The sequence below is a fragment of the Dromiciops gliroides genome, chromosome 1 (genome assembly GCF_019393635.1).
Source record: "Dromiciops gliroides isolate mDroGli1 chromosome 1, mDroGli1.pri, whole genome shotgun sequence".
NCBI classification, from domain to species: domain Eukaryota; kingdom Metazoa; phylum Chordata; class Mammalia; order Microbiotheria; family Microbiotheriidae; genus Dromiciops; species Dromiciops gliroides.
In genome coordinates, this window is record NC_057861.1 from 572,813,775 (window position 1) to 572,839,460 (window position 25,686).

General features: G+C 37.6%; 1 protein-coding gene across 2 annotated transcripts in view; it reads left to right on the forward strand.

Annotated features, from left to right (window-relative positions):
- Nucleotides 1–25,686, forward strand: part of CEMIP2 (cell migration inducing hyaluronidase 2) — a 102,336-nt gene that overhangs the window by 28,055 nt on the left and 48,595 nt on the right. Inside the window, exons 3-10 of one of the 2 annotated variants that reach the window (XM_043976624.1) lie at nt 7,216–7,356; nt 8,176–8,737; nt 13,222–13,391; nt 18,133–18,321; nt 20,619–20,788; nt 22,638–22,847; nt 23,229–23,434; nt 23,589–23,658. In XM_043976624.1, coding sequence (XP_043832559.1) covers nt 7,216–7,356; nt 8,176–8,737; nt 13,222–13,391; nt 18,133–18,321; nt 20,619–20,788; nt 22,638–22,847; nt 23,229–23,434; nt 23,589–23,658 — 1,718 coding nt within the window. Of the gene's footprint in view, nt 1–7,215; nt 7,357–8,175; nt 8,738–13,221; nt 13,392–18,132; nt 18,322–20,618; nt 20,789–22,637; nt 22,848–23,228; nt 23,435–23,588; nt 23,659–25,686 lie in introns of those variants that run through there. The other variant, XM_043976625.1, reaches the window with a different exon arrangement.

Sequence of the window (25,686 nt, forward strand, 5' to 3'; positions counted from 1 at the left end):
TCTCCCAGTGCATTCCCTGAGTCATGCCTATTTTCTTATTAAGAACAGATTGCTAGAGACTAACTGATTTTTTTTGTGAATGAGATGTATCTTCCTAGGAATGCTTGTAAAATGGTGAGACATATTATTTAAGTTTTGATTCTGACTAGAATCACAAGGCTCACACAAACTCGTGTAATTTGTTTCTTTTTCCTAACTAATTATAGAGCTTATTACCATTTATATTTATGTCTATTATAATGCAAGAGACCAGTTATTCTTTTAACAATTATTGAGTATATACCATATGATACTTAGCGTGGAACAGCACCATGGCACATAGTAAGCACTTAATACATGTTTTTTTTTTTTATTCATGTGCTATGTACTGTGATCATTGCTAATGTTAGAATGCAGGTATTTTATGGGATGAAGAGAAGAAAGTTCATTGATATTTAAGTATTTAGCTATAAAGCTCCAGAGATTGCTTGCCTTCCTTAAATGAGAGGCAAGTCTAAGGAATTTTTAAAAATCATAATGATAATGGTAAAGCAGGAAATGTTTCAGTGATCATGAAATTTATGTGAAGAGAATGTTATGAAAGCTGCTGCCAAAGGCACTTTTTGTGAAATATAATTATAACAGGATATTCTCCTTTAAAGAAAAGGAATAAGCTTCAGGCAGTTTTGGTTCTGAGAAACAAAAAAGAATGTTGAATTCATGCACATGAGGTGAGGGGTCAGATCTTTGCCCCTATTAGAGAAAAGCTTTGTACTGCACCCAGTTACTAAAAATAGTATTACTATTATCAGTGGGATGGGATGTGTATAACAAAAGATCAAGGGTCAGATGCTCCTATTTTTTTACTCGTATTTGAAGCTTTGCTGCTTCACCCCACCCCTTAACAAGTCTTATGTATAGAGATTACCAAAAAATACTTGTGTTTTAGAAGGAAATACCCCTTTTGCCATGTTTCCTAACTGATTTCTCTTCATCCCTCTTTAAATATCCCATCTCTTTTCCGGGTTCCTTTTCTGGTAGCCTTGGAACCTCTGTACTTCATCTTCTGTATGGAATTTCTTTCCTAATCCTTTCATTTCTTGTGATTCCTGTTGTGTGTCAGAGGTTAACCCATTACTTAAACAACTTTCTAGCAGGATTTCCACCCTCTTGCTTCTTTCCTGTCCAATCTGACTTCTTTATTGCTGCATGTCTAATTTTCCTTTAATATTGTCACAATGTCACTTCCCTGCTCAGCAACACACAATTTCTCCTACTTGTCAAACTGGTTCAAGTCTAAACTTTTCTTCCTGTTTTTCATGGCGCTCCATTATCCTTTCCTATCTTTTAGTGATTTGACCTGATTTCACCCTATACAGAATATAAACATTGAAAGAGAGACCATATTAATACAGAATGTAAACATTGAAAGAGACAGAAGGTTAGTATTGGAAGGGACCACATAAATCATGTAATTCAGCTTCCTTGTTTTTATAAACAAGAACCCTCCACTCTAATCAGACTGGTTACTTTTACATGCTGAGATCATTCCTATCTTTGTAGTGATGCTTATACTATTCCTGAGCCTGCAACATTCTCTCTTCTCTCCTCAGCCCAGTTCAGTTCATTCTTTTCTATGAAGCTTTCTCCAATTGTTCATATCCACATAGTTTTTCTCCTTTCCCTAGATTCCTGGGATACATTTTTTTTTTTTTTTGCACAGGGCAATGAGGGTTAAGTGACTTGCCCAGGGTCACACAGCTGGTAAGTGTCAATTGTCTGAGGCTGGATTTGAACTCATGTCCTCCTGAATCCAGAGCCTGTGCTTTATCCACTGTGCCACCTAACCACCCCCAATTCCTGGGATACAGGAATTGGGGGTGGTACACAGTTTAAAACTGAATTTTTCTCTAATTATTTCATCAGAAAGTTGTTTTTGTCATCCTTAGAGAGTTTGCAAACCCTGTGATGGCAGAGGTAATGCCTTATACTTTTCTTTTCTTTCTTTCTTTCTTTCTTTTTTTTTTTTTGCAGGGCAATGGGGGTTAAGTGACTTGCCCAGGGTCATACAGCTAGTAAGTGTCAAGTGGCTGAGGCTGGATTTGAACTCAGGTCCTCCTGAATCCAGGGCTGGTGCTTTATCCACTGTGCCACCTAGCTGCCTACATGCCTTATACTTTTCCACAAGCTTCACAATAACATAATGTTAAGTAATTGAAAGATGCCTGGACTTGGAGTAGAAAAATTACAGAATGTTCCAAATGTTTTAGTGCTATTTTAAACGTCAGTACATTATAACTTTTAGGATACCCTTCTTCTCATATTAGAATGTAAATTCCTTGAGGTCAGGGACTGTTTTTCTTTTTGCTTATGTCCCAACACTTAGCACAGTGCCTGGCTCTTAGTAAGACCTTAATAAATGTTTCTTGACTTGGCATGACCATTTGGAGAGTAGGGGACGTAGAAGAAGAATGGCAAGACTTGATGACTGACTGGATAATGGGGGACAGAAAGGAAAGTGTTGAGGCTGATTTTGAAGTTGTGAACCTGGTTGCCTGGGAAGATGGGGGTGGTGGTGCCCCTTAATAGAAATAAGGCATCTTTTGAGTTTACTTATCTCTTAAATGAGAAACTTCAACTTTTCTTACTTTTCTCCTATAGCTTTACTGCTGAAGTTATGTGTACTTCTTTTTTTGAGTACAGTCATCTTTCTTTTAGGGGCCAATTTAGTGTTTCAGTGAAGCCATGGGCTATTTTGTGGTCTTCCACTTTCTAATTCACAGAATGTGTATGGAAAGAGACTGCTGGAGTCATCTCATCCCTTCCCTGGAGTCTCTTCTTGCATTCAGTATAGTTCCTGCTGTTTGGTTTAGCTGAGTTTTAAATGACTCAAGTAATGGGGCTTTTTGCCATTTCCTAAGGGAAACGATTCCACAGTCTAATAGATTTCATTGTTATGAAATGTTTCCTGAAATCCAGCCTAGAAACTTTCCTATTCTCAGGCTTGTCCTTTTGGTTTGCTTTTTATTGTCCTTGTTGAAAATTCTAAGCCATTGTATTTTCTGCTTAGTTTATACACAATCAAATTATTTTGTACATTGATATATTGATGTGTTTTGTACTTGAACATTGCTTAGTCAGTTTGTAGATTCTGGCAATATTTAATCATCCTTCTCGAGGCAGACTGTTTTACTCCTGGGAGACCCATTATTTAAAGTATTTCCAGGAAGACAATGATGATTCTTCAGTGTTCAGGAAGGGAAGGAACTGAATTGAACTCAAGTCATTGATGATTACTTCCCTTCTTCTCTCAAAGGAGCCACATTTCAAATAGAAATAATTTTATGACTGTATGGACAGAAGACAGATGTTGAAAGACATCTGTATTGCCTGTAAGAAGATCTGGCTGGCTTCATTTTGTATTTTTCAAGTTTAATCTCTAGAGGTAGCAGAATACAGGGTAAAGATCACTCATTTGGAGTGAGGGCATCTGGATTCACATCCCAGCTTTGCCAGTTGTTACCTCTGTAACCTTGGAACAGTCTCTCAACCTCTTCTGGCTTCAGTTTATTCATCTGTGAAATGAAGGGCTCAGACTGGATAATGTCTGAGGTCCCTTTCAGCACTAAATGATTCTATATGCTTTTACAGTTGTACAATTCTTTGTTTCTGTCTGGAGAGTTAGACTCTGCTTTCTTACCTGTAAAATAAATATAGCAATAAAACATAATTATTATGGGGAAAGTATTTTATAAACATAATAATAAAAATGATAGCTCTTTTTTAGGGGTTACAGATTATTCTACATATATCACCTCATTAGATCTTCCTAACAAACCTATAGGACATTAGTGTCAAGCTCAGATAGAAACAGGGACACTATGCCAGCAGCATAGTGACTTAGAAAACTACATGTTAACATTATCTGAGAAAAAAAGAAAAAGAAAAAAAGAAAAAAGAGGAAAGGACAGAAAAAAATCTTCTATGTTCTATTGTATTTTTATTTAGTTTGTTAAATATTTTTCAATTTTATTTTAATCTGGTTTGGGCCAGGTAGGAGAGGAAGCCTATATTTGACCCCTTTGCTATATGGTATTTTCTCCATTTTACAGGCGAGGAAGCTGCAGCTATCCACTAGCAAGAGTCAGAGAGATTCAGAACCCAGATCTTCCTGTTTCCAAATTCAGTCCTTTACCCACTATGTCAGACTGACTCCATATTATTATTGTTGAGCTGATTATTATTGTTATTATTACTAACTTTGGGTATAATTTTTAAAACTGGCTCAGAGACCTTAATCTCAGCATTTGTTTATTTAAACTTTTTTCTTAAAGTATAATTCTCTTAGATTTTTATTGACATCATTGTTTTTCATTGCCTAGATTTCCCCCTTTAACTCCTGTTCCAAGTAGGTTGGAAAATATTTAGTGAACACAGATGCTATTATTCGCCAACCTGCTTCCAAAGTCATCCTTTCCAATAAAGAATGAAAAGAAAGACAGAAAAAGAAGAGAAAAAAATCCAGCAAACCAATGAATACATTGAAAAATATGCCACTATATATAGTGTTTTACACTTTTAGATTTCTTATGTCTCACAAGAATGGGAGGAAGTATCTACCCATAACTCTTCTTTGGGGCCAACCTTATTCTTTGTACTTTTGCAATATTCATTTTCAATTTCTATTTACATTTTTGTGGTCTTATTCTGGGCTCCACTGACTTCATTTAACATCAGTTCATATAAGTATTCCCCTGTTTCTGTGTATTCATAATGTTTGTAGTTTCTTACAGTGGAATAATATTCCATTTGATTAATCTGTGGCAATTTGTCTAGACACATCCCAATCTACTTTGTTCCTATAATACTTTTCAAATAATGTTGCACTTCTAGTCTTCCTCTGCTTATTAGAAACAGAACCTTTTGGCTGATGGTAAGAGAACTCTATTTTCAGCTCATACTAGTTTTTTTGTCGATAACTATTGCTTATATTTAAAAGCATACATCATATAGTAAGATTTTAAAATAGTTTATAATGTAACGTTATCTGCAGTGTTTGCACACAATGTTCTTGGACACTTGAGTACACTAAGAGTCATAGATCTAAGGATGATGATGATAGCTAACATTTATATAGTGCTTACTATCTATCAGGTACTGTGTTAAGCACTTTACAATTATTATATTATTTGATCGTCATAACACTCCTGGAAGGTAAATGCTCTTGTCACTCCCATTTTACAGATGAGGAAACTGAGTCAAACCGGTTAAGTGACTTGCCTGTAGTCACACAGCTAGTCAGTTTGTGAGGCCAGAATATTATGTAAAGCAACGCCTTAAAAAGTACCCAAGAGTCCTTATATCTGTTTATGTTCGCTGAAACTTTTATTTTCCAATCTGTTCCTTCTTTGCTGAACTAAATATAAAAACTCCCAAGAGGTATCAGAGCAGCAATCCTGGAAGATCTTGCTTGATTTGAGCTCAGGGTGTAGCACAGGCAGGACAGTTTATCCCCTGAGAAAACAGATGGAGATCTGAGAATAGCTTTGCATGGGACCCATCAAGTGTTTCTGTGAATGTGAAGTGATGACTATCATCAAGGAAACTCCATACCATACCCAAGGGAACCTGCTGGGGAAGTCATCTTCTTCCAGGGCCCTGGAATGTTTGCCTAGACTTTAAGAATCATTCCAGCTTTTCTTAATCTTTCTAAGAAGTCTAAAATTACATCAAAATTATTCCTAGATCGTAATGCTAATAGGACAGGGTCAAGCACTGCTTCCCAGAAAATAGATTTCATTATAAGGTTGTAAGCAGGAAGATTCCTACTTGTTGTGACAAGATACCCCGAAATATCTCTCTTGTCATACACTGGTTTGTCTGGTACCTGAGATCCTACCATTCAAATGTTGTTTAGGCCTTTCAGGTTTTTTATATTCTGAAAACTGTTGCCTTTCAGAGTTCCCCTAATTAAAATGCAAATATTCCAGGAAAGCTCACATATTATCTGTGATACTCAGTCTGAGCAGTGGAGAGAATATTGACCTGGGAGTCTGAAGATCTGTGTTCTGGATATGGTTTTGTGATCATGGGCGCCATCACTAAGCTTCTCATTGGCCCAGACAGCTTTCTAAGCCACTCTATTTTATGTGGGAGTTGCCATCTGTATCTGTGGGGGAAATTTTCATACCCTGGAGTTCCCCACACTGAGAAAATTGCCGGTCTGAACCAAACCAAACCAAAACAACCCAAATAAGCTCGTGCTGCATTTGTACTTCTTTCATGACCAAGATCTATAATTTTTTTTTTGTGGGGCCATGGGGGTTAAGTGACTTGCCCAGGGTCACACAGCTAGTAAGTGTAAAGTGTCTGAGTCCGGATTTGAACTCAGGTACTCCTGAATCCAGGGCCGGTGCTCTATCCACTGCATCACCTAGCTGTCCCCAAGATCTATAATTTTTAAAAGTTGTAATAGTATATATAGTGTAAAGAGGAGCAAGCTAGGAATTAATAGACCAGCATTCCGGTTCTAGCTGTGTGACTATCAGAAAGTCGTAACCTCTCTGAGACTCAGTTTCTTCACCTAAAAACAGGTGCACAGATTGAGATCATTTGCCAGCTCTTGCCATTTATTATCTGGGTGATTGATGCTGGGCAAATCACTTAGCCTTTATAGGCTGCAGTCTTTTCATCTGTAAAACAAAGGAATTGGGCTGGAGGACCTTAAGGGTACCCTGCTGCTACAACCTAATGATCACTAGGCCTTGCTGATTGCATCTTCCTATGTGGACTATCTCTTCCTATTTAGACTGAGCCCTCTGAGAACAGAACTGTCTCACTTTTCTCTTTGTATTCCTAGCATTTAGCACAGTTTTTGTTTTTTAGTAAGCACTAAGTATTATCTTCTCTTCCCCTTTCCCCCTCCACCTTCCCCCTTCTTTTCCCCTCCCTCCTCTCTCTCTCTCTCTCTTTTTGTTTCTATGCCTTTGTCTCTCCACCTGCCTCCTTCCTTTCCTCCCTACTGTAACTTCCTTAAATCTACCATCCTTTAAGTCACGTGATGGGAGGGGGTCCTTTTATCTCTACTGTAGGTCTTTGAATTATTCTGATATTATTTTATTGCAATTATCACAGATATTCATTAAATGGCATTAAATGTGTTGTTAGACTTTTGGCTCAATATATGCTGGTATCTTGCCATTTTTAATTATATTTTAATGTGGAATGTTATTGCAGAAAATTGCCCTGATCAAAACCCTCGACTCAGGAACTGGGATCTAAAACATGATCCTGAAAAGCAAGTCATTATCAAGAAAGGAGATTGGCTTCGCTTAAACTCAGATGTTACAGTGAACTCTATAGTCATCCAGGATGGAGGTATATAACTAACTGTACCACAAAGATTTGCTCCTTATGGATTTGTCAATGTTGATTTAACATGCTGAGGGTATTTCCTAGACTGAAGCAAATTTTTTTCTTAAATTACAATTTTATTGATGCCTTTCATTTTTACATTAGAGTCATTTTCAGAGACAGAGTCTCCCTACTTTGATGAACCTTGCCTTGTGAGAAAAACAAACAACCCAACAATATTGTTAAGGAAATCTAATCAACAGAACAATTTAATTTATTATTATTTAATACAACATTTTATACTCTTTGTCCCCCATCTCTCTAAGAAATGATGGGAGTTCACTTAATGTACATTGGAATGATATCTAAGGAATACACTAGTTGCTCTGGCCCATGAGACATAGGGAATCTTTCAGGGGTAGATTATTATTAGATAGATAATGAAACTGGGAGGTTGAGACCAGACCCAACTCTAAGGGGAATGAGACCACAATGCATATAGGTATTAAATTACATTTGAATGAGCTTCAGATTTGTAGGCTTCTTTAAGTTGAAACAAATGACCTCCAAAGTAAATAGAGATGAGAACCATATACCCCAACCACCTTAGTGTTCTATGCGTGTAAAATGCTTATTTCCTCTTTTTAATCATTTAGAAACTAAAATAAATCTCTTAATAAACTGTCTCCCCTTTGCCAGAAAGGTGGAAGAGGCTTCGTTTTTTCTTAAACATAAAGTCTCTTTCTTTGGAATTCACAGAAGCATTTTTAGTTGCCAACTCACAAAAGTTCTCCTCTCCTCTTCCCCCACCCACCCCCACCCTGCCCCATTTCCCTTTCCCAGGGTTACTTGTCTTTGGTGATGATAAAGATGGATCCAGAAATATTACTTTGAGGACTCGTTATATCCTGATCAAGGATGGTGGAGCGCTTCATATTGGAGCAGAAAAATGCCGTTATAAATCCAAAGCGACCATTGCCTTATTTGGCAAATCGAATGAAGGTGACAGTATGCCAACATTTGGCAAAAAATTTATTGGTGTGGAAGCTGGTGGGACCCTGGAGTTACACGGGGCTTGGAAAACATCGTGGACGTTCTTAGCAAAGAATCTGCGTTCCTCAGGGCTGACCTCTGGTTCTTATACTTTTGAAAAGTCCTTTAACCGAGGTCTCAACGTGAGGGTCATTGACCAGGACACTGCTGAAGTTTTGATGTTTGATAGGTTTGATACCCATGAGTACCAAAATGAGAGCAGGCGACTTCAAGAGTTTTTAAAATCCCAGGATCCTGGCCGGATTGTTGCTATTGCTGTTGGAGATTCAGCTGTCAAAAGCCTCCTGGATGAAACTATCCTGACCATCCAAAATCTTCTGGGAAGTAAGCTGATCAAAGGATTGAGCTACAGGTAAAAGCAACGTGGTTCTCGTTCTTGTTCTCTCTCTCTCTCTCTCTCTCTCTCTCTCATTCCAGTGCCTTGTTTCATAGGGCATGAAGGGAAGACAGGAAGGTAAGATTTGGAGCTTTATAAAAGGGCAGTGGATAGAACTTGGGGGCCTGAAGTCAGGAAGCCTTGAGTTCAAATCTAGCCTCAGATACTTAATAGTTGTATGACTGTGGACTAGTCATTTAACCTGTCTTTCTCAGTTTCCTCATTAGTAAAACAGGGATAATAATAGCACCCACCTCCTAAGGTTGTTGTGAGGATATAATGAGGCAATATTTGTAAAATGTTTTGCAAATATTATTACTTTTGCTTTACAAAAACCATAAAGCACTATATAATACTAGCTAGTAGTAGTAACAACAGCAGCTGCAGCAGCAGCATAGGAAAGACTTGCATATGAACACTCCCTTTTTGCACACCTCCTACTGTTTAAGTAATTTGGACTAGATTGTGAGTCAAAAGGTCAAGTCAAGATTCCTAGGTAAATTGGAAGCTATTTAGAAAATCATAAAGTATTTTTATAAAAGAGGATCTGAGGCATGTATATATAACTTTCCTTTTTGTTTTTGTAGTCTAAATTTGTATCCTACTTTAGATCAAACAAACCAGAACCAGGTGATTGGCTCAGCTCCTTGAAACCCTGAATTATTCGAGGTAGAAAGTGATAGGAAAATAGAAATTGGAGAGGAGGCCTGATTCTGAGGGGAAAGCACACAGATGGGTTCTTGTCCAACATTCTAGCTGAACATGATTTTTTTAAAGCAGAGCTGACCTCAATAATTGCTAAAAAAAAATGGTAGGGGTAAATCTCCCAAGAACTTTCTTATTAGGTTAAGGAAATATTCTGCTTTGGAAACTATAAGAGAACAGAACATCAATGGGAAACCAAAGTGCTGAAATGGGCCAATTTTCCTTTCCTGTGAAGTTCTCTTGGTGTGCTTGAATCAGCTAGAAAAATCTTAGAAAAAGCAAAATGGACAATGATGCCATCTACAAGTATATAGACTATATAAATATTTCTGCATATTATTCTATATTAGCAAAATAATCCCTGTATTTTCACATATTGTGATGTAAAAGCTACTAAGCCATATCTGACCACTGTTTGTATTTTAAGCTCTTTGAGGACAGGGATTGCTTTTGTTTTTTCTTTGTGTCTCTATTAGTATAGTGCTTGGTACCTCATAAATGCTTAATAAGTACTTGATGGATAGATTATTTAAAAATCTACTGGCAGCTAGGTGGTGCAGTGGATAGAGCACTGGCCCTGGAGTCAGGAGTACCTGAGTTCAAATCCGGCCTCAGACACTTAACACTTACTAGCTGTGTGACCCTGGGCAAGTCACTTAACCCCAGTTGCCTCACTAAAAAAACAAAAACAAAAACAAAAACAAAAAAAATCTACTGGCAGCTAGGTGGTGTAGTAGACAGAGCACCAGCCCTGGAATCAGAAGGACCTGTGTTCAAATCTGCCCTCAGACATTTACTATCTGTGTGACCCTGGACAAGTCACTTAACCCCAATTCCCTGTCCTCTCCCCACCCCTAATAAAAATCTATGACCTATTTCTGCTTTCCAAAATGGCATCATCTGTCAATCTTATCATTAGATGACTTCATTGAAATTCTTTCATTGCTTTAGGCTCAAACCCTAACTCTGATGCTTTCTACCTTGCGCAAGCCATTTTCATCTCTCTGAGCCTCAGTTTCTTCATCTGTAAAATAAGAGAGTTGGCCTCTGAGGTCCCTTCCAGCTCTAGGTTTATGTTCCTAAGCTCTCCCTTTTTCTTCTCACCAGGTTTATACTGCTTCCCCGACACTCCCCATAATCATGCTGAGATTGATGGAGCAGGATACCAGTTGTGATCCCATACCAGTATTCCATTTCTTTGACATTATCTCCTACATACATAAACACACGCCCCCTTTGAAGATAATGTTCTAGTCCAGTGACATTTTCCTCAAATGTAGGAGTGGAGTGGGAGGAAGGGGGAGATAACATTAGTGGAATAGATCATTGTCCTGTAATGGCTGGGGGCATTAAAAAACTTTTGATGCTTCCTTTGCAAACGGGAGGCATTAATTGTGTGCAGTCTTCAAAAGAATTTTTCTTTTGTATCAAAGAATAGACATAAAATTATGAGACATCATCTGGCAGCAGAGCTAATCTGTGGTGGGGCTGTATGGAATTTTTGAAAATGTAGGCCTATCAGTGGAAAGAGAGTGTCTATTATGGTATGGATTGTCTTAGCTTTTAAAAAAAATTTTTTAAAGAAGGAAGTTGGAGGTTTTCCTTTTCATTCTTGAAACCAGCAGTCTGATAGACTGAAAGACTTCCTCCCATAACTGTCCTCCATGTTTGACTAAGACAGCAGATTTTTGTTCCACATCAGAATCACTGAAATATAACACACTCCTGAGACAAGTTAAAACAAACCCCTCATTAAATAAGCCCTCCAGTATGGGCCATTTAAAATGCTTTTGCTAACAAACCAAGGAATAAATAGATCAATAATTGAGAATTTGTTAAATCCCTGCTAGTTTCCAGGTGAGCAGCAGCCTGGCGTAATGGCTGGAGTGTCAGCCTCTAAATTGGGTTCAGGTCCCTCCTGACACACTGGTTGTGTGACCCTGGCTAAACCTCACTTTTCTCTAGGCAATTCTTTAAGATTATAAGTTGAAGACCTACATTGGTGGGGGGAGTTTCCTCATATCACATTTCTCAGTGAAATATGGTCCAATCCCTATCTCTAAAAATGCCAGACACTATGCTAGGGTCTGGGAATACAACAAAAATGAAAAGCCCCTGTTCTCAAGGATCTTACGTTTTCTCAAAGGAAACAACATATGCAATACAAGGTATAAAAACAGGTCCATGATTAGAGAAGCCTCTGCATTCTTTTGAGATGGCTAAAAGTAATTTAAAGATCGCTATTGTAAGGAATCCTAGTGAAAGATTAGTTTATTCTTTTTGAAAGAAAAGAACATGATTTATTGCCGGGTGTATGTGTGTGTGTGTGTGTGTGTGTGTGTGTGTGTGTGTGTGTGTGTGTGTATAGATATTATTGGGGAAAATGATTAACTAAAGAACCAGTCAAGATTGTTTTTACCTGTTGCCAAGCTAGGCAAACAACTGTGCAAAGGAGGACATCTTTCCTTTTTTAATCTTTGTTTATTTGTGGTTTGGAATTACAAGCCCAAAGCCATTTAGACTAAGAGAAGTGTGTGTGTGTGTGTGTGTGTGTGTGTGTGTGTGTGTGTGTGTGAGACTATGTAGATTTCCCCTGTGCCACTCCACTTCCTAGAGGACCATCCCTTATAACAAAGAATTCTTTTTTTTTTTTTTTTTGGTGAGGCAATTGGGGTTAAGTGACTTGCCCAGGGTCACACAGCTAGTAAGTGTTAAGTGTTTGAGGCCGGATTTGAACTCAGGTCCTTCTGACTCCAGGGCCAGTGCTCTATCCACTATGCTACCTAGCTGCCCCAAGAATTCTTTTTAAAAAGCAAAACTGACATACAGAAAAAGAATCTGATAATGTATTCAATGCTCCACATCTGTGTACTCTGCTCTTTGCAAAGAAGTCTAGTATTTTTCTCCCATCGTCTTCTTTGGGGACAAGCTTATGTTTTATCATTTCATAACATTCAATTGTTTTGTGATGGTGGTTCTCACCATTTGCCTTGTAGCCATTGTGTATATTCTTTTCCTTTCCACTTCACTTTGCATCAATTCATGTAAATCTTTCCATATTTCTTCGTGTTCATCATACATTTCTTACATTCATATACCACAATTTGCTCAGCCATTTCCCAATTCAATTCAGGTAACATTTTTTAAATGCATTCCATATTTCAGGCACTGTCCTATGCAATGGGGATACAAAAAGAGGGAAAAGACTGTCCCTGCCTTCAAGAAACTTACAGTCTGATGAGGGAAACAATATTCAAGCAAATATATACTAAGCAGGCTATGTACAGGACATAAAAATAATTAAAAGAGGGAAAACACTAGAATTAATAGGGATTAGGGAAGGCTTCCTGTAAAAAGTGGGCATCTATTTTATTTTATTTTCTTTGCCATGTGGGCTTAAATTGGTCTTATGATTTCATTGACAGAGGTGCCTCTTTGGTGAAGAAACTTTCTCTACCACTGCAGATCAATAACTATTCTGTAATTTATAGTCTTAGGGGATTGCTTAGGGATACTGAGAGGTAAAATGATTTCCTTAGGGTCACGTAGCCAATATTTGTCAGGGGTGAGACTTGAACCCAGGACTGAGCTTAGTCCATGACTCAAACTTGCTTTGGATGGGTTGCATATATTATAATAAAAAGGTGGTGGTGGTAGGAACTTCTTATACTAATATTAATGCTAGTGTGAAGTATAGCTTAATCTCTTATTTCTTGATCTATAACATTCTATTTTAACTTATTTTTTCCTTCCAGGCAAGCTTGGGCTTTGGTTGCTGTCATTGGTGGTGGAAGTGCCTCTTGCAATGAATCAGTGAGAAATTATGAAAATCACAGCAGTGGAGGGAAGGCTCTTGCCCAAAGAGAATTTTTCACAGTTGATGGTCAGAAATTCGCTGTAACAGCTTATAGTGAATGGAATGAAGGTAGGAAAGTACAACTCACACTCTTATGCGATATTGGTCGTTCTTGTGATAGATGGTTCATTTCTTTTTTTGACTTATGTGAAACCTGCAGTTGACTTTCACCACTCACAGAATGAGAGTTTTAGGGCAGTAGATTTATGCTAGAGAAGCCTAGAGTTGAATGGTGTCAGGCAAGCCATCGTCAGTTGGCATCTTTTCCCCCAGAAAAATCAAATATGTTGAGAGCAGTAGAATCTGACGACAGGTCCACATTGTAGGAGGAATGGAATCAATCTGACTCAGGTTCTGATTCTGGAGTTCAAAATATCTCCTAGTTCTGCAACCATCAGAAACACTTGTGTACCTAGGGTAGAGTGTGCTGTGTAATACACAAATAATAAGAACAAACACAATCTTATATTAGGCTTCTCTTATGTAAATATATCTGCAAATGTCACACTTAATGGTGTACTGTATACACATGTGGTGATATGTTAAACTCTAATTGCACTCTTACCAATCTAGTGACTGATTTATTCCCACCAAAATGCTATTAGGACACCTAATGGTGATGGGAAGGTGACCCTGGGTCTTTTCAGATAATATCAGTGGAATACAAACTCTGTCAGGTCCTCTTTATTGGGAAGGGCTTCTATACTGTACCTGATGGTCTGTTGGATCTGTCCCTGGACAACTACCCTAGCTAACCATGGAGAGGTATATCACTAGAAAGTTCAGGTATGTATTCTTTTGGATAAAATAGCTCATGAAAATATCTGCTAACTTATGATACTTCTTGCATCTCTCCCTTCTCCACTCTTTCCACTACATTAGCACACTTATAGACCAATATAAGATTTTCCTAATGGCTTCTTCTGCCTCTACTCTTATCCTTTTCAATTTATGCTTTGGCTGCCAGGCTAATTTTCTTTATATTTAAATCTCAGCATGTCACTATTCTGCTCAAAAATCTTTACTGGTTTCTTTTTGCCTAACAAGTTATGTTCAGACTCTGATCTGGTATTTAAGGCTTTCTGCAATCTGGTGCATCCCAATTTTTCCAGGTTTATTTCCTATTAGCCCTTGGAATCTTGCCCCCCATCTTGTATTGTATAAATTGTTCAGGTTCTTCTCACTTCACTCAGTATAAGTTCAAACAAGTCTGCCAAGGTTTCTCTGAAACAATCTCTTTTGTTATTTATTATGGCACAGAAATATTCCCTTATTATTCACATACCATCATCTGGCCCTGGAATGAGTTTTATATTCCAGCCAAAATAACTGCCTCTTATCCCTTGAGTACTCCATTTTCATTCATTTGACCACCTATAACTTAAGCTTTGGAATTTTCCTCCTCCCCTTCTTGTCTTATTTTATTTTATTTTATTTTATTTTTTGAAGGGCAGTGAGGGTTAAGTGACTTGCCCAGGGTCACACAGCTAGTAAGTGTCAGGTGTTTAGGGCAGATTTGAACTCAGGTCCTCCTGAATCCAGGGCCAGTGCTTTATTCACTGCGCCACCTAGCTGCCCCCATCTTGTCTTATTGAATATAAAATCATTCCTTAAAGCACAACTCACATCATCCTCTCTATGGGTAACATCTTGCTCTGTCAAGTCCAAAGAGATTTTAAACCCTGGTTGTACTGGAAGGCTTCTGTTTGTCAAAATATCATCTGTCCTAGAGTGTTGTTTTGTTTTCCACATTCTCCATGACTCTTATTTTCTGGAAGAGGTGGAAATTCTATTCAGGAAACAGGGAGAATGAACTCGATTTCCTGCCTTCCTTCCTTTACTGTGGTGCCAGTAGGAGATAGTTTCAGGCAAGGTTTTCTCCTAAAGGTTGAGAGTCTGCTGAATGATGTTAAACATCCTCAATCGCTTCTCCCTGTTCCCTGTTTCTTCCTATTGCCTCCCACTCCTCAGTCTACACTTGGCAGCTTTTCACCTTTCCCAAACAAAACCGTGCATTTAAAAATGTAAATGACCATTCCAGTTTAAGTGCAGTATAATTTTTAAAATGCTATGTTTGAATCCTAGTTCTGCTACTTAGTAGCTGTAAATAGCACTTTGTAATTGGGAAATCATCTCTTTTTAAGTCTCAGTTTCCTTATCTGTATAATGAAGGGGTAGAGTTAGATAATTTCTAAGCTCCCTTTGAACTCTAAATCCTATGACCCTCAAAGTCATCTGAGTGGTTAGGGAGCATTTTTCCTACTCATAATATGAATATTAAATATTGGTGATTGTTATTAGTATGGGATTTCTTTTCAACCTTCTCAATTGCTCAGTTGGGTTTGACTTTGAGGCAAACAATCAAACAAAAAGTATCTTGGAATTCAGTCTCTTGGTCCTCATATACATGTTATATGACTGGCAGGAAATGTTTGGAATTTCAGCTTTTTTCTTCTGTAACCATTCAGTGAGGTAGACAGATAAGGAAACACATGGTTAAAGGGATTACATCCCAAAGTTCACACATATTGCATTTGACTAACATAGTTTCTTTTAGACCTAAGAATGTCTGTATCCTTCGTGCCATGTAAAATGATTTCCATATTCCATAGTTCCAACCTCTTAGAATCTCATTTGTCTACACGTTCTCCCTGACAGGCACCCTCTTCCTAGAACATCAGCTTATTGTAACTTACCAGAAGAGAGATAAGTATGCAGTGACAATAGCCCTGAATCATACTTCCTTGACATGACATGCTATTTCTCACTCCAGTTGTGTTCTGATTTAGGCAAGATCAATGACAAGATCTAAAAATTCTCAACAATTTCAACAGAAGAGTTTAGTCACATTCTTAGGCCACTTGGCCTAATTTGTGGCTTGAAATTTAAATTCCTATAGGAATTTTATCAGTCATTCAGGCAAACTTTAGTTTAAAGAGGACAAGGAATCAGGCACTTGAAATGCTGACCTCATGGGGCTATTGCAAAAATCAAATGAGATAATGTTTTTAAAAATACTTTGCGAATTGTGGAGTATAGATGCTGAATGAACCATACTATTTCTTTTGTTTTTGGTGCTGTTGTTTTTTTTTCTATTTTGAGGTTTTTCATCATTGCTCTGATTTTTTTCTCTTATAACAGGACTAATGCAGAAATAGGATTAATGTTATTATGTGTATATATATGTGTGTGTATAGATATATCTTTATCTATATCTATATCTATATGTATATAGATATATAGATATAACCTATATCAGATTACCTGCTGTCTAGGGGAGGGGGGAGGGAGAAAAATTTGAAATTGTAAAGCTTGTATAAACAAAAGTTGAGAACTATCTTTACATGTAATGGAAAAAATAAAATACCTTATATGTAAAAAAAAAAAAAAGAATGTAAGCTCCCCAAGGGCAGGAATTCTTTTTGTATCCATAGTTCTTAGGTTCTGGCACATGGTAAGAACTTAATAAATGCTTGTTTACCCCCCCCCCCCAAAAAAAAAAAAACCCAAAAAACTTTGCAAGTCTTAAAGTGCTTTATGGAGAGCAGATGATAGTATTACCAAATAAAGCTATCAGCTATCAGACATTCAATTCATATTCTCAGAGATCTACAAAGAAACAAAAAGAGGCTCTGGAGTAGTATAAGATATAGTTTCACTTCTGTTTTTGTATGCATTTTGAATGTTCTTATGTGGCATATGAGAGAATAATAATAAGTATGTTGTATTTGGAATTAAGAAGACCTGATTGATTTCAAATCCTGTCTCTGATACTTTCTTGCTGAGTGGTCCTAGGCAAATCATTTAGTTCCCTGAGCCTCAGTCTTCTCATTTGTAAAGTAGGGGTAATAATAATTATGATAACTTACCCCACAGGTTTGTCATGAGGCTCAGATGAAGTGTTTATAAGATATTTTGCATATTTTAAATCAGAATAATAAAATGATGGTGGGGGGTGATGATGATGATACCAGGCCTATCATTTTTTGTTGACATACAGGGCATTTTGAGTTAAGAAACTACCTTTGGGGGCAGCTAGGTGGTGCAATGGATAAAGCACTGGCCCTGGATTCAGGAGGGCCTGAGTTCGAATATGACCTCAGACACTTGACACTTACTAGTTGTGTGACCCTGGGCAAGTCACTTAACCCTCATTGCCTTGCCCCCCCCCCCCCAAAAAAAAACAAACAAGAAACTACCTTTGCCAATTTGGATTGGCATCTTCTTTTGTTTATGTTTTTTCTATAGTAGGTAATTAGCTTCTTAGCTTTGGTACATTCACACTGAATCTTAACATGTAATATTCTAATTTTCAGAGGGGTACTGACAGTGTTATCTTTGAAGATAAGCAAGGATTTGGCGGGGAAAAGCCCTAACATATTACATATTGAATTCAACATTTATGCGATACTTTGTGTTCAGAACACTGTGTTGGAAATTAGGACAGACATAAAGTTCAAATCAACTATAGCTCCTGTCCTCATAGAGCTTGCAATCTAATAGAGGGATAAAATATATAAAAATGCATTAAAGATGAACTTACTGGGGCTGCTAGGTGGTGCAGTGGATAAAGCACCAACCTTGGATTCAGGAGGACCTGAGTTCGAATGTGGCCTCAGACCCTTTACACTTACTAGCTGTGTGACCCTGGCCAAGTCACTTAACCCTCATTGCCCTGGGGGGAAGAAAAGATTAACTTACTGAAGTGACTCTTCATCTTGAATTTAGGTGTTGAACAAGTGGTGATGTGACTTTAGGAAGTAGAATTCCATGCTAATATACTTTTAAAAATTGCTGTTTGTTGCTTTAGGGGTATCCCTTTCAGGTTTCCAGGTAGAAGCCATAGATGGAGTAAAGCTACATTTGGTGGATGATGTCAGCAACTGGAAACCTGGAGACCAGATTGTGGTGGCAAGCACAGACTATTCAATGTACCAAACAGAGGAATTTACTCTTCTTCCTTGTCCTGAATGCAACAACTATGAGGTCAAAGTCAAAGGTACAAAATGGATGCCCAATTTGTTTAACTTAAAACAAAATATTTTTAGCTCAATTCCTTAGTTTTTTTTTTTTTTGGTAATTTCCTTCCTCATTTATGAGCCACTTCGCCTAGTAACAAAATCTTTGCCTCAGAATTCATTAAATTCTAGCATTATAGTAGAATGGAAACAGCATTGGCCCTTGAGGCTAAGGGGGTCCTGGGTTCAAATCCCAGCTCTGATATTATATATATAACATTTTATTATATATTATATGTATAACATTTTAACCATCCAATTGTAACCTTCCAATTTAACCTTCCTGGGCCCTAGTTTCCTCATCTACCAGATTAGGAGGTTGGATTAGATGACCTTTGAAGACCTATCCCCCTTTAGATCTGTGATGCTATGATTTTGTGGTATGGAGTTCTTAAGATTTGGGGATATGTTTGTTGTTGTTGTTTCAAACTAGGGGTGTAGGAAAAAGAACCTTGGATTGTTGGTCAGAAAACTTGGGTTCTAATGATGTTACCTTGGGCAAGCCATAGAACACAATTTTGCTTTAAAAAAAATCATCTATTTATCTATCTACCCACCTATTTATTCATTCATTCACTCATTTATTTATTCATCCGTTTTTATGTATTTGTTTATTTCTCTATCTATTCACTTATTCATTCATTCATTTATTCATTCATTCATTCACTCATTGATTTATTTGTTTGTTTTGTAGGTGAATTGTTGTTGTTCTGTCATTTTCAATTATATCCAACTCTTCATGACCCCATTTGGGATTTTCTTGGCAGAGATACTAGAGTGGTTAGCCATTTCCTTCTTCAGCTCATTTTACAGAGGAGGAAACTGAGGCAGAAAGGGTTAAGTGACTTACCCAGGGTCATACAGCTAATGTTTGAGGCCAGATTTGAACTCAGGAAGATGTCTTGCTGACTCCAGGCTTGATAACTCTATTTACTGAGGTTTTTAATTTAAAGGCAGTATATATGCCTTTTAAGACAATTGGGAACATGAATTTGTAGCTTTCTCATTTTTCATGTTTTCATGTTGTATTTTTCCTTCTTGATAGTGCTTCAAGTAGGGCAAACACAGTTCACAAAGAGAGAATTCACAGTACCATCTGGTATAGATTTTTTGGAAATTCCCACTCTTGTGACTTATTCAAAGACTTCCCAATTTCCATGATTTATGTTTTTCCTTCCTGATTTTGTGAAATGAATAGCAGAGATGAGCACTTTTTAGCAAGGTATAAAAGACAAAGGAGTAGTATATTAAAATACTACGATGGGGGTGGTAGAGAAATGATAAACTGACACATTTTTGATTCCCCCCCCCCCCCCTTTGCCCATGTTTAATACAAATGATCAAGAAGGCTTGTACCTCAGGGAATTAGCAGAACTGGACTGTTAAGCATACATCATGTTGTGAGAGCTCTAGCTGTTTTGTTTCCACATTATTGTGAAAACATAAGACAACCTCACACCCCCAACTTTAAAGGAATACCTACTGTGCATGTTTTGGGTTACATTGTGTTGGAGGAAGAGAGTAAAGGATACAGGCAATTTTTAACTGCTTAGGTTCTGGAGATGAGAATTCAATAAACATTTAAATGACTAAGATACCAGGTCCTTGTTTTCCGTTGATCCATGGCAGTGTGGGTGGGAGTAGGACCTACCTCTACTGGTACTCCCTCCCTTTTTGCCTTCCTTTCTTGTCCAGGCTGCTTGACTGCTCACAGGGCTTGGATCATACAGGAGACAACTCAGTTCCTTCCAGGGAGGTGGAGGACTGTGAGGCTTTACTGTCTGTCCTGCCTCTATCCCCACATGGCACCACTGGGCCTCAGTAAGAACTGAGTTCAACTCCACATAGTAGCAGTGTGATCCCAGCAAGACATTTAACCTTTTACTGCCTTAGTTTTTTCATCTGTAAAATGGTTCTCACAATAGCACCTACCTCCCAGGTTTGTGGTGTGAGGATGAAATGAGATAATATTTGTGAAGCATTTCGTACAGTGCCTGGTACTTAATAAATGCTTGTTCCCTTCTCCTTTCAGCATTATCATCTGAATTACTCATGTAGCCCAAGTATTCCTGTGCCTTGCCATAGGAATTCTAGGCCTTTCCATCTGTGCTACAGCTAATTAAAAAAAAAAAATGTCGTCTCTCCCAATTAGAGTATGAAATCCTTGAGAACAGTTATGTCACCAGCAACTAGAACAGTGCTCAGCACATAATATGTTATTAATAAATGATCATTCATTCATTCATTCTTGCTTTTTCTCATTGGATCCACCAAATAGAAACCCCTCAGTTTCTGCATGTGGGAGAGATGGTTGATGGAGTAGATATGCGGGCTGAGGTTGGAGTTCTTAGCCGAAACGTGGTGATCAGAGGAGAGATGGAACCCTCCTGCTATGCTGACAACCAGTGCCAATTCTTCAGCTATGATACATTTGGGGGACATGTCCAGGTATGTTCTGATGATGTAAATAATTTCTGGGTAGATGAAAACATTTTTTGTAGTAATTTCCAAAAGTGAAGATTTCATTTTATAGAGGAAAATACCTAGTTTTGCTATTATTTACCCTAATATGAAAAGGCATTTTCAGCAGCAAAAAAAGAGGTGGTGGTAGTTTTTTATTCGATTTACACTTGGAATCAAACTAAAAAAATGTTTGTCATAAAGAATTAATTCAACATGTTAGGAAGAAGTGATTATACAAGGAAATAACCATTTCTTATTTGGATGCCTGTATTTGTCCTTTCTATAAGAATCAATTTTATTTATCTCGTAAGATTGTAATATTAATGTATACACAACTTGTGCATAGCAAAAATATCCCTGGTAGAAGTCCTTTGTGGGAATGGAACTGGCCCTGTGGTTAATTTTTTTTCATTTTTTTTTTCCAGGGCCAGTGCTCTATTCACTGTGCCACCTAGCTGCCCCTTGTGGTTAATTTGTTATTTTTGTTTGTTTGTTTGTTTTTTAGTGAGGCAGTTGGGGTTAAGTGACTTGCCCAGGGTCACACAGCTAGTAAGTGTTAAGTGTCTAAGGCCGGATTTGAACTCAGGTACTCCTGAGTCCAGGGCCGGTGCTCTATCCACTGCACCATCTAGCTGCCCCCCTTGTGGTTAATTTTTATATGGAACTCCCAATGATGAAACTGGCAATGTAGATCAGCACTTACTGACTTGGACACTGACTGGTTAAGTGACTTTGTCCAGGGTCGCACAACTCACATATCAGGGAAGGGACTTGAACCTAGGTCTTCCTGATTCCAGGGTTGCTTCTTTATTCTCTATTTTGTCCAGTGGTTCTCAATGTGTGGTCTTGGGAGACACGAAGCATCTCTGTGACCTTGTCAGGCGGTTTGAATGGTCAAAACGATTTTCCTAATAATATAAAGATGGCAAATATTAATAAATTATAACCCAAATAAACAAAAGCCCTTGAGGGAAGTCCTCAATAATTTTTAAGGCTATAGAGGGATCTGAGACCACAAACTTTGAGAATCACCTCAAGCTGCCTCTCAGTAATTCTTGTATTTGCGTCAAATAGTTGTGTTTTTAATACTATAATTTGTTGGATAAATAGAATAATTTAAAATGACATTTTATAAAAAGCAACTAAAAAAGTTATAGTTTAGAAACATTTCTATTATGCTGAGTTCTGAAAACTTGATCAAAACTAGTGTGTTAGTGATCAAAAATAGTGTGTTTCAAAAACCAAAGCTTTTGTTAACAGTATTTGAACTCATGGTCATAACTTAAAAAAAGATTTTCTTCATTGGTTGCAAATCCACAAACAGTGTAAAATCTTGTTTACCACTCTAGTAGTAGGTTTCTAAGTACAGGAATTGAAAGAAAAGACAAACTGGCAAAAATACAATCAGAGTTTACTGGCAGATTTAGTTTCTGAAGCTGTCCAAGTCATATTAATTTTTACTCTTGAAATTGGCTGAGACTCTCTGGGGTTTTGTTTATTTAGAAAATTTCATAGATTCAGGGAAGAAGTATTCTGTTAATAGTCTAGAATCCAGAGAAACAAACATGAAACAAGTAAACCCACAAAGTTTTGCAGAATCCTTTCTCTCTCTCTCTCTCACCCTCCCTCCCTCCCCTGCCCTCCCTCCCTTCCTCCCTCCCTTCCTTCCATTTCCTTCACTGATCACCATTTAATTGATTAGGGTACTTTATACATTCCCTTTTATCTTCTTCCCCACCTCTATTTCAGGGTTTTCTTTAAAAAAAAAAGTTTGCCAATCCTTTTCTGTTTCTTCAAGCATGGAATTTGTTGACTCCAGTACTTTGTGTTGTAGATTCAGAAAAATTTCACCTCAGTTCATCTTTCCCATGTGGAACTAAAGCAAATGGGGCAGCAGCATCTGGGGAAATACCCGGTGCATTTTCACCGATGTGGCGATGTGGATGATAAAGGAGGTTACAGACCTCAGACTTACCTGGATGGTGTATCTATTCATCACTGCTTCTCTAGATGTGTTACTATCCATGGAACACATGGTTTGCTGGTAGGTGGCTTCTTAAATCTCACCTTAAGTTATTTTTTGAAAACAAAGCAAACTTGATCCTATTGCAAATTCAGCTCATTGTGCCAAATTTCCATGGCCTTTCAACTATATCTAAATCATTTCTTTCACTCTGTGCCTGAGTCTATCTTGTTTCTATTGTGCTTTTGGATATTTATCTTTCTCCAGTAAGCCAACTTTTCTAGCCAAAGCAATTACAATACCAAGGGAATAAATAAACTCGACATTTGACTTTTTTGCCGATGCTGCTGATAGGGAAACTTCCTCTTGCATTTGTACTGAGAATGTTAAACTCAGTATCACTTGCATTTAATTTACAATAAATCTTGTTACTAATGACATAATGGACTTGTATTTCTGCAGATAAAAGACACTATTGGCTTTGACACACTAGGTCATTGTTTCTTCTTGGAAGATGGCATTGAACAAAGGAATATTTTGTTCCACAACCTTGGGCTTGTCACCAAACCAGGCACTCTTCTTCCCACTGACAGGAATAACACCATGTGCATAGGCATTAGAGAGAAAGTGTTTGGAAATTATGTTCCTGTGCCTGCTACAGATTGCATGTGAGTACTTGGCAGACAAGGGATTTAAAAAAAAAAAAGGCAAAACAACTAATTTGTTTATATTGGTGTTATGACTTGAGGAAATCTTAGAGATTTGCAATGGGCAAGATTCTTTGTGAAGAAATTTTAATCTTTCTAAAAAAATACATTTCAGGGCTGTTTCAACATTCTGGATTGCTCATCCCAATAACCATCTGATAAGTAATGCAGCTGCTGGCTCACAGGTAAGGCACATGGACCTCCTATCGTATTATTGAAATATTCCTTTTGTAAATTCATTAAAGAGATTGTGCTTGTGGTATAAGATCTGTTTTGTGGTCCTATAAATATTCTGATGTTCGAGGGTATTGACCTGTTGACACAAGGACAGAAGATTATCTTTCCCTCTGGGTCTGTAGTCCCTCCATTATTTCAGCCTATAGAGGAAGACAGATGCTGTCCTCAATAACAGTATTGTCTCCAGTGTGTGTTATTAGTGTACTATATAGCCATTATATTCAGTCTCTTTTGGCTTCTGTTGTTTAAGTCATATGGGACTGAGTTAATGACTATTTGCATCATGGTTTTAGTGATGATATGCTGATTGTCTCAGCTTTCCTTTCTGAGAATGGATTGTTTTCTAGACTATAGTAACAAACCTTTATGATACTAGGTAGAAAGTGGTTCTATTGACTTCAAGCTTTCTTAGGCAGCTTCACTCAGCCATGTGATTTGGCAGGCACTAGAGTGCTGGATTCTATGACTGGGACAAGTTTTGTCATCAGGCTAATTTTAAGTAGCTAATGGAACTCCCTTGGTAGAGAGGACTGATGCCATCCCATGATGAGCTTGTAAAAATCCACTTATGGTTTAATGGGTGTGCTTTAAAAAAAAACAGCAACATTTTAAGTTGCTGCCTTCCTGAGGCAGTTATCAGTGTTGGCCAAATACAGCTTAAAAGTTAAGAAATTTGTCTTCTTATCTTAATATATTGAGGATGTATATTTTGGATATCACTTCTATTAAAAGAAAATAGCTTTGAATGGAAAAAAGCACTTGACAGTGTTTTCCAGGACTTAAGGATATGGTCTGTGTGGTTCTGGCTTGAATCAAAAAGACTAGCTGAAATGCATTCTCCTTTGGGAAAACTGGTATACAGGAGTCAGTATTAGTACAATGTCTGGCACACAGTAAGCAATTAATAAATGTATATTGATTGATTGATTCCTATTGAGATAATTTCTTCATGAATGTAAATTTTATAGCTCATGGGGACTTTAAAGGGACATCAGGGGCCATCTTAATCAATCCCTTCATTTTACAAGAGAGGCCCAATAAGGTTAGTCACATGGGTAGTTTAATTCAATCCTTAATAACCCCGTGTAGGTTTTTTGTTTGATACCCCATAGACAATTCTTCTCTGTGTTACATTTTGTAATGACCCATATTTTGAAGCTTCTGATCTGAAGATAGATCCTTATAGATAGGAGAATGATGATTTCAGTCAGTCAGTAAACATTTATTAGATGCCTACTATGTGCTAAGTGCACATAAGTGCATCTCTAATCAATCTCATTTAGCATTTTCCTTTGATATCTATGATCTCAAGGACAAGAATCAAGGATAGGGAGAAGCTAGGTGGCAAAATGGATAAAGCTCTGAATTCACGAGGACCTGAGTTCAAATCTGATCTCAGACACTTAACACTTACTAGTTGTGTGACCTTGGGCAAGTCACTTAACCCTCATTGCCCTGCAAATAAATAAATTAATTGATAAAAATTAAAAAAAAAAGAATTAAGGATACACATTTCTTTAAGCTGTTTCAGGACTGACATGTCGAATAAAATGCTTGGTGAGAGTCTATGGGAAAATGTAAGGAAATGTTATTCTCTTGTTATGGTACATGGCAGTAGAAGGTATGCCCTTTGCAATCTCTCTCTCTCTCTCTCTCTGATCTCAGGTTTGGCACTATGGAATGAAAAAATATGCTCAGCTTCATTTCTTTCTTCCCAGGAAAACTTATCCAGCAAATCTAGCTAGCCCATTGGCAGGACTTTCACTCTTGAAGTAAATGAAGCCCTTTCTTCAGTATACATCTCCAAGGCTCTTGTGCAAAGTTCCTTTTACTGGTTTTAACTGCATAGTCAACAAGGCAACAAGCATTCATTAAGCACTTGCTTTGTGCTAGTCATTGTGCTGAGCACTGGGAAAATAAATATAAGCAGAATGAGCTTACGTTTGAAGAAGAGAAGACAACACATAATATGCAGA